The sequence below is a fragment of the Lepus europaeus genome, chromosome 13 (genome assembly GCF_033115175.1).
Source record: "Lepus europaeus isolate LE1 chromosome 13, mLepTim1.pri, whole genome shotgun sequence".
NCBI classification, from domain to species: domain Eukaryota; kingdom Metazoa; phylum Chordata; class Mammalia; order Lagomorpha; family Leporidae; genus Lepus; species Lepus europaeus.
In genome coordinates, this window is record NC_084839.1 from 46,435,580 (window position 1) to 46,455,274 (window position 19,695).

General features: G+C 36.2%; 1 protein-coding gene and 1 pseudogene across 5 annotated transcripts in view; one reads left to right on the top strand and one right to left on the bottom strand.

Annotated features, from left to right (window-relative positions):
• The window catches only part of NRXN1 (neurexin 1), a 1,232,227-nt gene that overhangs the window by 352,018 nt on the left and 860,514 nt on the right, over nt 1–19,695 (bottom strand). For all 5 annotated transcript variants that reach the window (XM_062209424.1, XM_062209423.1, XM_062209422.1 and 2 more), the window contains one exon: nt 10,262–10,443. In XM_062209424.1, the coding sequence (XP_062065408.1) occupies nt 10,262–10,443 (182 nt within the window). The remainder of the gene's footprint in view (nt 1–10,261; nt 10,444–19,695) is intronic.
• Nucleotides 6,222–6,855, top strand: LOC133772954 (GPN-loop GTPase 3-like; annotated as a pseudogene).

Genomic DNA, 19,695 nt, shown 5'->3' on the forward strand with positions numbered 1-19,695 from the left:
CACTTGGGCCATCCTCCACTGCCTTCCCGGGCCACAGCAGAGAGCTGGACTGGAAGAGGAGTAATCGGGACAGAATCCGGCACCCCAACTGGGACTAGAACCCAGGGTGCCAGCGCCGCGGGTGGAGGATTAGCCTAGTGAGCAGTGTTGCCGGCCCTGATTTAGTTTTAAAGCAAGCATAGTATAAAGTGTGTCAAGGATTTAATCAATTATTATGTAGATAGCTATGTGATTGGAAGATGGTTATTTCAGTTTCTCTGAAACACCTCAGTACAAACATTGAAGCAGTTATTAGTATTAATACGGCACTGAGATAAGTCAGACTGGAGATACATATTTTGAAGTGAGTTGTCAGTATTTAATAATTAAATTTGAGAATTCTAGAAATGTTTAGATTTAAATTGCAAGACCAAAGCCTTACTAATAAATTGAATTTTGCTACATTCTGAAAGACCATTTTTGTCTGTCAATCTTATATTTCCACTCTTCATTGGGCAGGAAGCCTCTAAGGGACAGCTGTGAGAGGATGCGATTTTTTTTCTTGATAGGAAGAACCTATCATTGAAATGTCTCACTAGAAGTTTAGCGACTGTATGTTCTTCTCTGGCTGTTGGTCACAAGCCCATGATGGCTATCTTCTGTCAGTAGGGAGGTAAAACAGTTTAACCATTGTTCTACATGAAGGGGGAGGTTCCCTCTTAAAGTAAGCTTCTGAAGATTTCACAAATTGCATTTGATAGCTCTACCAATGAATTTTTCTGTTAAAAGACATTTGTCAGCCCCCATGAAAATCATCTTCAGTCTTCTATTTCTCTTTCATAAATTAGAATAATTATGCCTACTATTAACTTGACTACTCCCTAATATATTTCCCTAGGTTTTTCCCTTCTTTTGTGGAATTAAACTGCCTACATCTAAAATGCCCCAGACTCAGCATTAAAACGATTCTAATGGATCCGGAACTGTGGTGTAGTGGGTTAAAATGACAATTGTGACACTGGCATCCCATATGGGCACCAGTTCCTATCCTGGCTGTTCTACTTCTGCACTAGCTTCCTGTTAATGTGCTCCAGAAAAGCAGTGGAGGATGGTCCAAGTATTTGGGGCCCTGCACCCATGTGGGAGATCCAGAAGAAGCTCCTAGTTCCTGGCTTCAGACCAGCCCCTCCCTGGCCATTCTGGCCATTTAGAGAGTGATCCAACAGGTGAAAGATTTCTGTCTTTGTCTCTCCCTCTCTCTGCTTGTAAACTGTGCTTTTCAGATTAAAAAATAAACTGTGGGGAAAAAAAGTGATTCTAATGCCACAACATCACCATCATCATCTTGTTTTCTGATTTTTGACATGTTTGCTATGCTTTTCTGTTTTTAAACTACTATTATGAAATTTACTTATGGCTTTAATTTTGTGTGTCTGTGTGTATGCACATGTGCAGTGAAAAGATTTTTCCTTATCAGTGTGCAAATGACCCTTCATTCTGTATGAATTTCCCATGCTAGTTTTGAACATTCCAGCAATGTCTATTTTTCTTTTTTTTTTCTATCAATATTTATTACTGTTATACTTCTGCAAGGCTTGCAGCTTTAATAATCAATTTATATATGGTTTAATTATTGCTTATCATCTATTTCTGAAACACAGACTCTCTTGATTATGAAACTGAACATATCAGGTATGTTTAGAACACAGCAGTTCTTTTTTTATTTTTTATTTTTGACAGGCAGAGTGGACAGTGAGAGAGAGAGACAGAGAGAAAGGTCTTCCTTTTCTGTTTGTTCACCCTCCAATGGCTGCCACGGCTGGCGCGCTGCGGCCGGCGCACTGCGCTGATCTGAAGGCAGGAGCCAGGTGCTTCAGTTCTTAACCATTACTTCTCTATGAATCCCTGAATAAACTATATAAGATGTTCATGGATTCCAGAGTTGGAATAAGATTAATGCTTGCTGTTTGAAGATGCTTGGATTTTGGAGAAAATTATTACATAGAAATAAATGCCTAATCATCTATGGTTTGAATTGCATATCAGCATTCATTAATGGTGTATTGCATTGGCCAAAAGACATTTTTCTTGAAGTTTTGAAAAATAGTTGCAACAGAAAAAATGGAGATATAATAGGTTAGATTGGCATGAGAAAACAGAGCTTGATAAGACAACCCATTACTGAATACCTTAGAATGGATCTGAAGCCATTTTGTAAACCTCTGGCCCATAACAAAGCAATGAGTCAGGAGATTAATGATCACAGATTGGACAGAATCTGTGAATAAGATTATTTCTGCCTAGGTAATGTTCTGAGCTTGCTTCTGCAACTTTTCCAAAGCGATTTCTGAGCCTTAATTACTTTTGGTAGCTAGCTCAGGAAGCTACAGGATAAGGTCTACTCTGAAAACAACCAACATTCAAAGAGAAATCTTGGTGACTGAGTAGAATCACAAGAGTGAGACTGGCAATATACCCTTTGGGGGCAGGAACAAGAAATAAACAAGAAGAAACATTTTTTAAAAAATAGGTTAATGTATTTTACTGGAGTGGAAAAGTTAAGTAGGGAATTGCAGAAAATGGATCTGAAATGGGAAATTAGATTAGATTAGAACTACTAAATTTTAGATGTAGAATCTGGCTTTACCTGTACATGATTGGAGACTGGAGGTCTAAATGTGTTTTAACAAAAGAATAACATGATCAAAGAAGCCATTCAGCAAATTAACATCATCAAAGAAGTAATTTAGCAAAATAACCAATATAAAATGGATTGCAAATTAAAGAGACAGGAAGATAACTGGGAAGGCAAAGCAGCAGTAGAAGCATCTAAGTGATAAATACATGAACATAGGAGGTCCAGGGAGAAATATTTATGGTTCTCCTATAATTTCACAGCAATAGAAATTCTGAGAAGGAAATAATTGTAGAAATCTAGAAGACAATTCAGAGAAATTAAATGATGCACCAAAGGTGACAACCAATGTTTGAAAAAGAAACTGAATTAAATTCCTAGAGGTAAGGTTGAAAAAAAGGAACCTATATTGTTTCACCTACTCACTCCCCCCCTCAAAATGAGAGACTGTTTCTAAATGTCTGGACGGCACTTAAGCAAATATAAAAGTGAGCATCAGGTCTCCAATTTCCTACAAAAACAATTCTTATCCATCATGCTGCAGAAGCACAGGCATGAATTTACCATACATGATGAAAATACCTAGGTCTTTCTGTTAAATTCTAGACAAACAGGCCATACGACGTTAAATTCATGCAAGAATGAGGCAAACAAAATACTTACTGTACATGATTTACAGGATCGCTTTTAAATATTATATGGCAAAGTGTTGGTTGGAAAGAACATTTTAGGGGGAAGATAATTTGAACTGAGGAAAAGCCTGGAGGGGAATAATTTGGTTTTATCTTGTTGATATAGATATGTATTCTGGTATAATTAGACTTTAAAAGCATGTTTTCAGATTTAATCTTAATACAGTGGTAAGATAAATAGCACAAAATGGAGAAAGAGAGAAAGCTGAGAGAGATGTTATTTAGGGATGTGTAATATTTGCTATAAATATACTGTATTTGTAGTCTTCACTAAACAGTTGATTAAAGGTATATTTCTAAATCAAAATCAATTAAGTGCTTGCTTTCAAAACATGGCTTGTGGCCCAGCAAAATACAAAGAAGAAACACTTAGGGCAAATATGTACAATAATCAAATTTGCAATGCTCTTTTTTGCTCCCAGGATAAAAGGATTTCAAAGAACATTCTTCCTTCATTCACTCTTGCACCACCACAGCATTCTCTGTGGTCAGACCAATGCATCAGTTATCATACATGGCGGTAAATGATTCCCCATTCTTGGTGTCTTTCTTTTATAAATCAAGGAGCGGTTAGGTAATTTCCAAATAAGTTCACTAGGATAAAGGATCTTTCTCTCTGTCTCTCCCTGTCTGTAACTCTACCTCTCAAATAAATAAATAAAATCTTTTTAAAAAATAAATAAATAAAACAATACTGGTGGGCAGACATTTGGCATAGCAGCTTAAGCCAGAGCTTGGTACTCTGGCATCCCATATTGGAGTGGCTGGTTCATGTTCCTACTCTTCTGCTTCTGACCCAGCTTCCTGCTAATGTGTACCCCAGGAGGAAGCAGCTGACGGCTCAAGTACTTGTACCTCTGCCACCCACATGGGAGAACCGAATAGAATTTTGGACTCTAGGTTTTGGGTATGGCCAAGCCCTAGCTAATGTGGTGATCTGGAACCAGTAGATAGGAGTTCTCTCTCTGCCTCCGTCATTCTTTCAAATAAAATCAAAATAACTATTTTTAAATAACATCTCTGAAAATAATGGGCAAATATGAAATGATAGAGAATAATCTGATAAGAGTGAGCTACAACAAATGAGGTGATTATTAAGAAGAGACAATCATTCACCAAGAAAAAAATTTCATGAGACTTCACCTAGAGGCTGACATTGTGGTGGTGCAATAGAATAAGCCACCACTTGCAATGCTGGCATCACATACTTGAGAGCTACATGGAGTCCTAACTGTTCTGTTTCCGACTGAGCCTCCTGTTAATGCATCTGGGAAAACAGTGGAAGATAGTGCAAGTACTTGAGCCCCTCCCATCCATGTGGGAGACCAAGATGGTGTTTCCAGCTCCTGGCTTAAGCCTGGCCCAGAAATGGTTATTACGGCCCTTTGGGGAGTGAACCAACAGATAAAAGATCTCATCTCTGTTTTTCCCTCTCTCTACCACTTTGCTCTTCAAATAAATAACTTAAAATCTCTGATGGCTATGATAGTAAAAAAAAAAATGCTGACCCATGAAACTTTTCAATACTTTAGCTGATGTATACTAAGCACCACAATTTTTAGATTTTAAAACAAGGAACCAACAACTTTCTCAGGCTTTATAAAAACTAAACTGCACCTGTCACTTTATTTGAACTATTGAAGTGTTGGGAGTTTACACTTAAACAATATTCTCAGCATGTAATTTATTAAACTATTTTTTTCTTTTAGAAAACCTTTACTGAACTGCCAATTCTAGGTATTATACTAACTGATTGTTCTTAATGCCATGTCTTTATCATCCCATCACCCCCTCATTGAACCTTATTGTTTCAATGGTGAAATCATATAGCTTTGACTTTAACAGAGGTAACATCAGTATTAATACAACACAAAAAAAATCCATTTATCAAAACTGGGCCTTCTGATTCTAAAGCCATTTCATTTCAAGTTATGATATTATTGAGTGAAGCTAATGAAAATGACTACATTTTAAAGTAAAATCTAACTTGATTGCTCTGAAAAAATAGGATGATAAACTATGTCAAATATTTACATTTTTGTTAAAATTACAAGCCAATAAATTTTCAAAAGTTTTCTAATTGAATGACATTACCCATTTCAGCAAGAATGGAGAATCTTTTAATGGAGAGAATAAACTTTCTGGTTCATTGGCTTACTCTATCAACTAAAGATACAAATAAAATCTTTACATAACATCAGTAATAGTTTATACTTTGCTGAATTTTCAAGATTACATAAATTTTCTTAGTAGTTTAATGGATAGTCAAAATTTCGAACTTTTTAAAGTACAATATATGTCAATCAAGTTAATTTAAAATCACTTATATTAATAAACCTAAAACAGTAGTAATAATATAAAGTTCTATAAACCTTATATTACTTCAGAATTTCAAATCCTAAATAAAATAAAAGAATTTATTTGGGAAAACCTGGGTGAACCCTTAGTATGTAAGTAATTGGGTGAAACAGCTTTTGAATATTCTCAACTTATTAACACTATGAATACTTCCTGGCAGCATGTGTTTGGTATAGCAGTTAAGTCACTGCCAGAAATGGCCATATCCCATACTGGAGTGCCTGGTTTGAATCTTGCCTTCACTTTCAATTTCAGCTTCCTGCTAATGCACACACTGGGAGACACAGGCCAGGAGTGAAGCACTTTGATTCCTGACATCATGTGAGAGACCAGGATTGAGTTCCAGGCTCTTAGTTTTGAACAGACCAAACTCTGGCTGATGCAGGCATTTGAGGCATGAACCAACAGATGAAAGATTTGTCTGCCTGCCTGCCTGTCTCTCAGTCTTTCAAATACAAAAGGAAAAAAGAGAATTGGAGAAATTGGAGAGCTGACATGTCTTGGTACACACAGCTGGTCATGGGCCCCCAGGTGGCAGAAAGGCATTCGGGAAGTGATATGATGTGATGGAGTATGATTCTCTGCAGTTCAGTCCCAAAGGAAGATGGCATTTTGCATTAAGTACTGTGCCAATTATTTTGACTGAGTGGACAACTGTCTTGGCCATGTAGAGGATAACTACATCCTTTTTCATTGTCCAGTTCATTTCTTGCATCTTTGCAACCATTAGTGCCATGATCTCTTTAGAAATTCCATAAATTAATGTCATGACAAAAATGGAGCTGTTGAATTAGGAAAGCTAAAAAGGAAACTGAGAGTTTCTAAATCAAGACATGTATTCTTTGTTTGAAGATTCTAAAAGTGACTTAAGCCAAAAATTGACTAATTCTATATGTCGACTAATGGATGACTACAACATGGTTTGATTTTTGCTTTATGATTAATAGAGGAAGAAAGTATGAATACTGTTGCAGCATTTTGATTTTATTTCAGAATGGAGAATATTTGGAATTTAAAGAACCTAAGGAACATGACAGTGAGTCTACTTCTTTGATCTATTTTTTCAGAAACACTAGAATGTATGAAGAGTTTAATAAACTATATTTCTTGTATGTGAAGAAAGAACCTGTGGACAAACTGACAGAACATTCTTCTCTTAAAGGAAACAGTAGTAGAAAGATGTTATTTTAATGGAATAAGATGGTACAGCAGCATGTCTATTTCAGGTTCTAAATTGTTCTGAAATTCCTTCTGTATAAAGAATTATTTAGTAGTATTTTTTTTTAATTTTTGACAGGCAAAGTGGACAGTGAGAGAGAGACAGAGAGAAAGGTCTTCCTTTTTGCCGTTGGTTCACCCTCCAGTGGCCACCGCGGTAGGCGCGCTGTGGCCGACGCACCACGCTGATCCGATGGCAGGAGCCAGGTGCTTCTCCTGGTCTCCCATGGGGTGCAGGGCCCAAGAACTTGGGCCATCCTCCACTGCACTCTGGGGCCACAGCAGAGAGCTGGCCTGGAAGAGGGGCAACCGGGACAGGATCGGTGCCCCGACCGGGACTAGAACCCAGTGTGCCAGCGCCGCAAGGCGGAGGATTAGCCTATTAAGCCACGGTGCCGGCTTATTTAGTAGTATTTTAACAGTATCAAATTATATTTTAAAATCCAAAATTGGGGGCCATCATTATGATACAGCAAATGAAGCTTCAGCCTATGATGCCAGCTTCCTATCTGAACATCAGTACAAAATCTGGGTGCTGTACTTCCAAACCAGCTTTCTGCTGATTCACCTGGGAAAACAGCAGAAAATGGTCCAGGTACTTTGGCCTCTGTCACCCATGTGGGAGATCTATTAGAGATCCAGGCTCCCGACTGGCTTTTCCTAGTGACCATTTAAGGAATGAACCAGTAGATATATGCAACATATTCTCTCTCTCTCCCTCTCTCCCTCATTATGTCTCTGTAGTCTCCGTAAATTTGTCTTTCAAATAAATAAATAAATCTTTAATAAATAAATAAATTCAAAAAAGTATAGGTCTGCTTCTATCACCCACAGGCATGATCTTGTGCCCTTCACCTCTCTTTTTTTCTCTTGCCTTCTTCTTCTCTCCTTCTCCTCGCTTTTAATTTCTAATTCCTCTTTTTTTCCTCTTCCATGTACCCAACATTATGCAAAAGAGACTGAGAAAAACTTCAGTAGTTAAAAGAAAATCACTAGCCTTGTGTTAGTTTTGATTTTATGCTGAAACCCAGAAAGACGTAACTTGTATCTATGTACACCACCTGTTGAGTCACTAAAGACAGCTCACCTCTTGCAGGCAAGGGGACAAAGGGGACAAACTTTTTTTTGGTCAGATTTAGACTAAGACTGTGTCCTACTAGTTGATACAAGAGTGGGTAGCATTGATTGATAACAGTACTTGGGAATCCAAGGAAACTGCTACCCATTTCCTAGTTAACGATAAGCTCTAGGAACAAGGGAGAATTTAAAGGTTTGAAATACAAGAGATTGTATGGAGGTAAGCACTTAATCCAAAGTGAATGGCTAGGCAAGAGGAAGAAGGGAGATTTACCAAGAAGGAGGCCCTCACAGAATAATTCAAAAATTTCCAGCACATAAAAGAGGTGTTGAGTGCGCTGAGCTGGTATAGGCACCTAGAAAGTCAATTCTTTATTTATTAAAGGACCCCAAGCCTGCATTTGTTCAGAATCAGAAAGAAATACCTATTATTGTAGACTAAAATGATTTGATCATAAAACAAACAGCAGTGGTTTGATTAATTCAATAACATAGCCCTTATGATTTGAGAGTCATCATTGTAGAACCTTTCCTCAGGGTAAAAGTCTAGTTGGTTATGGATCAATATGTAATTTCTTTTAGAAGGAAAAGCTCTTGTTTTCTTTCTTCCTTCTTTCCTTCCTTCCTTCCTTTTTCTGAAGTAGCAAGGCTCAACTCAGAATGCAGCAAATATATTTTGAAAATTGAGATTACTCTAAACATCAAGATTCCCTACTGCAATACTTAAGTTTATCTCAATGGATCGTTTATTTATGACACCATAAAAATACTGATATTTTCAATTTTGATTGTTAGATATTTTCTGAAAGGCAGTAGAAATTACTTTCCCAGAGTTCCCATTTTGACAACTACATTTTGAATTGAAAATTTACAGTAGTTCAATAATGGTTGTGCTTAAGTGTTGTTTTTATTTCTCTCAATATGAGCAATAAATTCAGTCCCAGTGGTCAGTATAAACCCCTACACAGCTTATTAAAAATTTCAGAAGTCTAATGAAAAATAAAGAAAATGCATTAATAAAATCCTTGAGAACTATAACCTTGTGCATATCTGTGTTTTTATTTTTTGGTATTTGGTGATTTTTCCCTAATTGTTTTAGGACTATTCCTTAAAAGACACTTTTTAACAGGAAATAACAGGATGACCGCATCAAATGTCCTTTGAGGCTTGAATATTGGTTAGGGAAGAATTTACAGGCATACTCAAAAATAAAACAAAACAGTGTCATATGACTGTGTGATGCAAGGGACATAAACTGTACATCAAGTAAAAAAAAGGGACGGATGAGAGTTATATGCTTCTGGAAACGTCCAGAAGATAAAGACTTTAAATAAAGCATTATGATGGTAACAACCCTTTATACTTCTTGGACATGTGACACTTCCTTATTTTTTTATTCTAGTATATCAATATATTAATAAATATCTGTAACATTCAAATACCTAATATATTGATATATAAAATATTGTGATCTCTTAACAATGGGTAATTATGTATTATTTGCAAATAATGCAAGGAAATGAGGAGATGAAGTATTGCAACTCTACTCATTAGTGATTCTTTGAACGCAGAGATAGAAGAAAGAGTCTCTGAGCTATAAAGGCAATTATGGAAACTTTAAAGGAAAGTAAAGGTTTTCACTCATGAATTGCTATTTGCCATCTACTATATGCTGAGTAAATTCTTATTTACTTACTGTAATTACCGTAGAGTTTAGAGAAAAAGGAATGGTCCCAGGACATAAATGACAAGAATTCATAGTATTTTCCTGACATGTATCAACACTGCATAAATTGGTATAGAAACAATATTTTTATTTCACATCCCCAAATCTTTTTAAGGTTTCCTTTACTCCCTTTCATTTCATGTAACTTTAGACAATTCTTTGTTCTGTTAAGAAAAGAAATAAGCACAGTAAATGCAGATCTTTGGATGTCATTAATATTATAACCTCCTGTTTCTAATGAGATGATGTATTATAGTATCTATTGGGCAATAACTTATTTGTTAATTTGGCAAGTCTGCCTAAAGACACTAAAACCACTCCCCCAAAAATCTTTGATTAAATAGAATTCTAAGGAATTCACACTCAAAAAGCAAAACAAAGTTGTCAACTGCAAAGAGCATATCAAAAGCAGTGATAGGCATAAAAATCTCATTTACCTCCAGATTATCTTCACAGTCTGCATACCAAAGTACTGGTTTCCGAGGTAAGGAAATATCCGAGAGGCAGAATTACAAATTATTTATACAATGTGAAGAGTAAAAAGCAAAAGCTGAATCTTATTGAAATAGTACTTACTATATGCAGTTCTAGGTAGTCACCCAGGCCTGAAGAACTGTCCACTCGAACCAACACGGCTTCTTTCTGAACAGTGCTAAAACCAATGGCAAGCCTGTCTGCACGTGTACTTGGCCGGTCATTAGGAGGCCACTTATATGTGATTTGTCCACCACCTTTGCTAAAGATATATGTTGTCCCAGCTAGAAAACAAAACAAAATAAAAAACAATTAGTCCAAATACGTTAAGCACATGCTCTCTCATGTTTGTCATGTTGATACACCTGCACAATTTTTACTTTACACCTAAACTATGACAAAGAAATAATAGATTCCAATCAAACATGCCAAAGAAAGAGTACAGGGCTGCTTTTAAAGAATTAGAGACACAGCTCAGTTTTTAATATTACTGCATTTTCCACTGAATTGAGCAAGTATGAAATATAAAGGGATTTTATTCCTTCTTGCCAGTTTTAAAGAAATAGTTTAGTAGGAAACATGAACTGGAGATTTCCAAAAATTAGCAGAAGCTTTTATCAACTTGATTTTGAAACAAAAGCTACATGCACATGTTACAGGGTCATATAATACAGTGAAGAAAATTGCAATAGACATACTGAGAATCAGACTTCTATGGCTAATGGTGTATTCACATGTGGCAGATAATAATTAATGGATGAATAGCCAAAGGTACCAGCAGTCATGTCAAGAAAACACAGATAACAGATCCCATCCATAGAAGTCAGATCTTATTTAACAAGCAACATCTAGCAGCTGTCAAACTATTCATCATCATAAATAGACCCGTTTTCCCCCTTCTAAAGTGAATTCTAGTTTACCAGCACTGAGGATAATGTCATGGCCTCATTTTATCTAAATTTTAGTATATGGAGGTAATATCAGTAAATTATCCATCACTGTTTAAAAAGAATCTTATTTCAAAGAATGGTACTCAGCATCCAATGCACTGAGGTCCCACTTCACTGCACCCTTAACATCTTTCTCTCTGAAATGCAACACAATGAATTCCTAGAGTCAAGAATATTTGGAACACCCAGACAAGGATTTATATATGGGAGAAGAGAGCTTCATTCACAGTAAAAGTGACTACAGAAATGCTTAATTAACCTAGGAACATATCTTATGAGAATTTATAGGTTGTGGGACATAGCCTTCCAATAAGAAAAGCTGCCAATACATATGTACTGCGCACATACTGTGATGGATAATTTTATGATTCAACTTGCCTGGGCCATAGGGATACCCAGGTATCTGGTGAAACATTATTTTTTGTGTGCATCTGAGAGGATGTTTCTGAAATAGATTAGAATTTGAATGTGTAGACTTTCTCTGCCCAACTGCTTAAACTGGGACACTGTATTTCTCCTACCTCTGTTTTTCAAGCTTTCCACCTAGACCTTGGCTTCCCTGGGTTCCCAGCTTGCAGGAACAGATCACACAGGTTTACACGTGATTTTATATACCTGTGAATTCTCTTATTGGCTATGTTTTATGCATAATCCTAATACACAGCATGTGCTGAACTTGGTAAGGAAACAAAAAGAAAGGATAGGCCATAAGATGTCTTGTTTTTAATGACATAATAGCTTTTACCAACAGTAACACTTAGGTGAAAAAGTTGCATATACGACATTATGTTTTTAAGATACCTATTTAGGAAAGTTTTTGATTACTAGTGTACCAATTAAATGATGTTGACTTATTGTCCGAATTATGTGCAGTTTTTTGTTTTCTGTGTTATTGACTTACAAAAGCCCTTTCCACTCCAAAGAACTCTACTATATGTATTTTATACTTGATGGTTAAAAACTCCTTGGTATGCAGACTTGACCAAGAGATAAGTCAGGAGAGAATTGAATATAAAATTGATAAATCAAAATATTGTTAAAATGCAAGGGAATACAAGGTGTGCACTTCTAAGTTCTTCAGATAACAATGTATAAAAATAGATTGTTGATCTCTCTCATATAAGAAAAGATAAGACCTATTCGAAATACACCAGTCAGCACAAAATGAATTTCAAATATAAAGACTGTGTATCAGAAATGACATAGCTGGGGCCAGCGCTATGACACAGTGGGCTAAAGCTCTGGCCTGCAGTGCCAGCATCCCATATAGGTGCCAGTTTGAGTCCCAGCTGCTTCACTTCCTACCCAGCTCCCTGCTAATGCGCCTGGGAAAGTAGCAGAGGATGGCCCAAGTCCTTGGATCCCTGAACCCATGTGAGAGACCCTGAAGAAGTTCCTGGCTCCTGGCTTCAGATCAACTTAACTCTGCCACTGCAGCCATTTGGGGAGTGAACAGTGGATGGAAGACCTCTCTCTCTCAGTCTCTACCTCTCTCTGTAATTATCTTTCAAATCAATAAAATAAATCTTTAAAAAAACAAAGAAATGCCATGGGTTCCAGAGTTGTTTACATTCTGTATCATCTGAAGCTTTTGTATCATGGTATTAATAAGCAACTATTATTTGATAAATATTTTGCTGCCTGATGAATTTTGCAGATTAAGAACTCACAGTTTCAGTAAATCCTATATCAACAAAAATAAAAAGAAAGTCACATAAAAGTGGAGATTTTTTTTAAAGGGGGATGTAGTAGTTACTTCTGAGTGCTGAGGCTTCAGGAATAATTTATTTCACTCCTTTTAATAAATGTAGTTCTCTAGTAACTACGTGCTTCATGCAAAATAAGGAAGAACAGAGACACTACTTAACAACATAAAGCCTAAAGTATATCTAAGAATTGAGATGTTTTCTACCGAGACAACAGAGTGAGCAATATTAGCTCAGAGTTTCTTTTAACTGTGAATATCCTTTTCACAATCTTTTTTTAAATTTCTTCTCTACTTCTACAAAGAGAGTAGTAGATTAAATAGTACTCCCATGTTGGCCGGCGCCGCGGCTCAATAGGCTAATCCTCCGCCTGCAGCGCCGGCACTTTGGATTCTAGTCCTGGTCGGGGCACCAGATTCTGTCCCAGTTGCCCCTCTTCCAGGCCAGCTCTCTGCTGTGGCCAGGGAGTGCAGTGGAGGATGGCCCAAGTGCTTGGGCCCTGCACCCGCATGGGAGACCAGGAGAAGCACCTGGCTCCTGGTTTCAGATCAGCACGGTGCGCTGGCCACAGCGGCCATTGGAGGGTGAACCAACGGAAAAGGAAGACCTTTCTCTCTGTCTCTCTCACTGTCCACTCTGCCTGTCAAAAAAAAATTAAAATAAAATAAAATAAATATTAGTCCCATGTTATATTTGAGGAAGTCTCATAATAAGGACTCATTTTTTATATAATGTTACAAACTTGGTTAAGTGGCAGGGCTTATAAAAAAAACCTAATATCCAAACTCCCATTCCAGTACATATATTTTTATTATCAGAATGTTTCTGTTATCATAATGGGACAGTCAAGAAAAGCATAATTGGATATGTCAGTCTGAATTTATCAAGGCCAGCTGTTATCATATTCTAATGTCTCATATCCATAAAGTGACATTTGCACCTCACGATCATACTTTGCCTTCACCTCCCTAGGTCTTTACAAAAATAAAAATAACATGTAAATGTGAAATAACAGAACATTTAATATATGTAGACTAACATTTAGTTAGGGTACACTGCCCAAACTTCTAGAACCATGAAAGTTTACTTTTAGAACTTGAGGATAATAATTTAAAGGTTTACATTTTGGGTAAGGTAAATGTCATAATACAAATATCATTACTCAATGTTTGATTACATCTACTATCTCACTTTTTTAAAAAATAAATGTTAAGACTTGGTAACTGTCATGCGATTAGCTAATTTATCCTGCTTATAGTGACTTTATGGTTCCTTATGTTTTATGAAAACAATTGCACTAGTGTCTGCCAAACACTGCAGTTAATTCTGGTTTTCTTTTCTTCCAGGTATTTTGGATAGCAGCCTCTCTCTTTGTGTGTGTGTGTGCACTATAGAGAATAATTTCATGATTAATAAGGAACTTAGATGTCCAGTTCTCCCACAACTCTCTTTCATCTGTTTCCATAATCATATTGGCTTTCTTTTTTTTTAATTAATTTTCATAAAATTTCATAAAACCTCCCCTATTCTTAAAACCCTCTTTGCATGCTAAAAAACTATACTCATATTCAAATGTAATGGGCAGGGTTCAAAGTTTCAAAAATCTTACTTAACATACATTTTTATGAACCAAAAATGCGATGTACTTATTGAGCAGAATCGTCTAGAAATTAAAAGTGTTGGGGCTGGCGCTGTGGCACAGGGGGTTGAAGCCCTGGCCTGAAGCACTGGCATCCCATGTGGGTGCCGATTCTAGTCCTGGCTGCTCCTCTTCTGATCCAGCTCTGCTATGGCCTGGGAAAGCAGTGGAAGATGGCCCAAGTCATTGGGCCCCTGCACCCACGTGGGAGACCTGGAAGAAGCTCCTGGCTCCTGGTTTCAGGTGGACGCATCTGGGGAGTGAACCATCAGATGGAAGACCTCTCTCTCTGCCTCTATCTCTCTCTGTAACTTTTTCAAATAAATAAAATAAATCTTAAAAAAAAAGAAATTAAAAATGTAAACCCTGCACCCAGACAGACAAGGTTCACATTCCAGCTGTATAAATTACTAGCTACAAGATGCTGCCCAAGCAATTTATTCTAAGTCTTGTGTTTCTTATCTGAAAAAAGTGGATATGGCAACACTATCTTACAGAACTTCTACCAGAATTAAATGAGATCTTGCATAGAAACTCCTTAGATTTGTCCCTGGAATATAGTAAGTGCCTAATAAGTTTGAGAGAGAATAGGCATGCTTTTTTACAATATGCATTGTAAAAAAAGGAAAATAACTAAAATGATGACATTGTTCTTTTAATTGAATACAAAAGCCTTTAGAAAAGTTGGAAGTATTTCAAAATTGTTTTCAAAGTAAATGACTTTTAAGACATGGCATTCTTACATCACATTTTTTATTCAATTTTTGTTCTGTATTTCATTACCTGGATTAATGCTTTTTCCACATTAATTCATTATATTTTCTCTGTTCACTAATAATTAATAATTAAAATATTAAATTATATCACAGGGAACTTTCATGAGAAAAAGAATATTAGCTCATCATCATAAAACATCTAGCATGGCAAGACTTATAGCATGTGACAAAAAAGTTAACTTTACTATTAAATGAAGGAGAAAGTCTACATAAAATAAATGGCAGACTAGCTTTATGTTTTAAATTTTATTTTTATGGAAGCATGTTTTATTTTATTATAAAAGTGAATTAATTAGGCAGCAGTGAAGGACATCTTAATCACAATTCCAAGCTTTCATTCAATATGGAGAGGTACATGAAGGAAACCATTGTCTTTGTTATTTATGCATGCTCTACAGGACAAGCATTAACACATCAGTGCCATGACTACTAATGGATTTATGGCAAATTAAACTTGACATCCATCATATCTCTGAATGTATGGATGACTCAAACTTAAAGTGGTTTTCAGCAATCTCCACATTTAAGCTGTGGAGGAAGTCTGTTTCACCTACTCTGAATTCATTAACAAAGCTGCCTCCATCAAATGCAAATTTAACAGTGTCAACATACTTTTCCATGCAATAAATGCTTGTAAAAATTATATATGAGCTCCCATTTGTAACATTTGAGCTGTTACAGTAAGAAATATTTTTAGATCTTATTGAATATATTATTCACATTAAGGGCTATCTCCCCTTCAGATTTTTTTTTTTGCTAAACATCACTTCCCTAAAAGTGCCCACTTTGGCCTCATTTCATCTCTCCAAAAGTTAATATATTTCCCCCAAAGGAACTTAGCCTTTTTGAAAAAGAAAATCAACCAGTATGTACAAGTCTGCTCAATTATTGGTTGCTCTGGATCCTTGTTATATGAACAATAATATAATTAACTTGTGAATAGACTAGCTTCTAACTCATAACATAAGTATATGAATAAAAAGTTCTTCCTGAAAGCCTATAATTCTTCAAATGTCATCTTTTAGTCAACATGAAACATTCAGGCCATTATGTTTCTATCAAATGTAACAGGGATATAACACTTTTTCCAGCACACTTTTGCCAGGCAGTCAGGTGGAAATTAAAAGTAAAACAATTACAAATAAAGAGAGCTTTTATTCTTCCTATAACCTTGTCAAGATGCTGTTTAAATTTAAATATTCTGAACAGATTCTACCTATGTGAAGGCATTTTTTGGAGTACAGCAAAAGCAATTAAACGACTATGTCATATGCAAAGTTTTAGAGCAAGATAAAATTTCCACACTGGTGATACAAATAACAAAAAAAACCTTAGCAGTCACTAAAGAAACAATAATTGCAGTTTGTTTTTCCAAAGTATTGCATATGGTTGCCAACTCCTAAAATTTCCAATAGGACTATTACACTTGATCTTAGCCAAAAGGCTGAGAAGCAATAGGACTATTAATACTCAAAAATATGCACATTGCAATAGAGACTGAAGGGACCATAATAATAGGAGTCCCTGCCTTTACTATGTAACCAATTCAAAATCTAAAAGCTAATAATAATAAACACGGAGAAGAGACTATCTTCTCCAAAGTTGAAAAATAATACTAAGAATGACAAAAAAAATAAAGACTATGTGTTGTAAGTCAAGACTCTTGATAGGAGAAAACCAGCAAATGTCTTAAGACTGAAGACTAAAAATGGGACAGGATTTTTATCTACATACCTTTGAGAAAGAAGGAAGCTAAATGAGATAAGAAACATGGTATGTCACTGAAATGGTTTGGATACTGATTCCAATTCTCAATCATTTCAAAGCAAAAAAAATGTTCAGAAGAATTTAAGAAATTCCCTAATAATCAAAGCTTTATGAAAAGGTTCAGGGTGATTTTCAAGATAGAATAATGGAAAATTTATCTTATATGGAAAATTATATGTCCTAGCAGAACCCTAGACTCTTAGGAATCAAGGAAATATACAAATTTTTAAAAAACTGATTGCTGACTTGTTATTAAATTGAAAGCAAACTGAGACAGACTGGGAGAGTTAAAATTGAGAGCATCCTGCTTTCATACATGGGGATTTCCTGAAAGCAACACTGTATACAGTAACTGTACATATTCTACTTCACCAATACCAATCATAAAATCAGTTCAAGTTTATCAGAAAATTTTTTGATCAGAAATTTTGCTAGACTTCCAGAGTAAACGAGGATACATTAGGCACTAACAGCTAATGACTTCCAAACTTCCAATGAGATCAAAGGCTGAACCTAGGGGACCCCGCAGTAGACCTCGTAGGTGTGAAGTCAGACAAGTGAAGAGTCTCCTTTGTAGTAAGCCAGATCATGTAAGATTCAGCTATAGCTCAGAGCCAAGAACCATTTGAGAATGAAAAAAAATGGTATGTCCTTACTCGGTAAGGAGTTTTAATCTAATAAAATTATCAAGAAATCGAACACTTGAAACTATGATTCATGAGATGGGGAATCATTTCTCTCTAAAATAACTTCAAAAATAATTATATATTTTAATGAAAATTAAGAAGTATTCCCTTTGCCTGTTGGGTCCAAGTTTCCTCTATTAAAAATATTTTACTAGTAAATATCCTATATGTTTCCTTAACAAAATATTATATATTAGAATTCTCTGTTTTAATGCATCCTATATTTTTTCAGATATTAAAATTTGTGGAAATAGCATGCTACATGGAAATAAAGTATTTATTCTTATGAGAACAAATATACTCCTCTCTAATGAATTATTCGGAATGCAAGTACACACATGGCTGATTTGCTTTGTCCACATCCTGGACATTCATTTCCAAATACCACAAGGAGTTGCACAGACTATGCATTGCATGATACTGGAGGGTTAGTGGAGGGTTAAGCTTATGATCATAAAATAAACTGAAAGTATGTCATTGCAAAAATTGAAATATTAGGAAAGGAAAGAGGAGAGAGGGTGGGATAGGGGGAGGGAGGGTAGGGTGGGATGTATCACTAAGTTCCTAAATTTGTATGTATGACATATATGAAATTTGTTTGGCTTATATAAATAAAAAATTATTTAAAAAAACTAATGTGGATTGTGTTTATTTTTCTCTTTGCTTTTTAACAGAATTAATTAAAATATGAAACAATCCTAAACTGTCCTATCATTTGAATATCTCATAAGTGTCATAAGGAATTTAGGACTATGAAACCTAAAATGTATAGCCCTTTCTCTCATGTAGACAGAGTTATGCATTAAAGATAAACATCAAGAGGTAGGCATTTGGTGCAACAGTTAAGTCACTGCTTGGGACCCTTCATCCAGAATCAGATGCAACGCTTTGTTCCAGTCGGCTCCCTTGCTTCCAATCCAGCTTCCTGTTCATGTGCATACTGTGAAAGGCAGCTCAAGTACTTGGGTCACATCTCAAATGAGCAGAAAAATGATAAGTAACAAATAAGATAAGTTATCTTATCAGGCCAAAGTCATACCAGTTGTTGAAAATGTTGAGATAATGTTCAAGTCTATGAATACTGTTTTAGAAATCTACACAATAAGTCATGCTTCAATTAGTGGCATATTTTCTTTTTTTAAAAAAACTATTATTTTTTGTTAGGGAATTGTTAGGGAATATTCCCTCTAAGAACAGTTAAGTTTGATATTTTGAGCTTCCCAGTAAGACATACTTTTCTGAGATCACATTCAATACCCTGGGCCTAGACTTGGTCTACGTTATCTGGCTAAGAAGAAAAACAAGTAAGTGGTAGACCTTTAGCCAATCAGATTAGGAAAAAGTCCATCAAGACAGCAAAGTGACTGAGAATTAAAAGTAAAACCAAGCAAAGCACTTCCACAACCAATACCCCTAAGAAAATCAAATGTTTATGTCTTCCCTTCTGAAAGTAGATTTTCTCCAGCAGTAGGTGAATTTTATTAAAAAGTCTCTGGCAAGTTATTTGGTAATCAATTTGCACTAGAGCTATAGGCAGCAGGAATGGAGAAAAATAAATTATGCTATCAGGTACTTTAAGAGAAATATTATTTTTAAGAGTATAAAACAAGTGGTATCAATTCCTAGTAAATTCAAAACATAATTAGCTATTTAGTAGAAGTCTCAGTTGCCTAGTGATGCCCTCCAATTTTTTTATTTCAAAAGTTAATTGTGGGCTGGCGCCATGGCTCAATAGGCTAATCCTCCGCCTGTGGCACTGGCACACCAGGTTCTAGTCCCGGTTGGGGCGCCAGATTCTGTCTCGGTTGCCCCTCTTCCAGGCCAGCTCTCTTCTGTGGCCTGGGAGTGCAGTGGAGGATGGCCCAAGTGCTTGGGCCCTGCACCCCATGGGAGACCAGGAGAAGCACCTGGCTCCTGGCTTTGGATCAGCGCCATGTACTGGCCACAGTGCGCCGGCCATGGCGGCCATTGGAGGGTGAGCCAACGGCAAAGGAAGACCTTCCTTTCTCTCT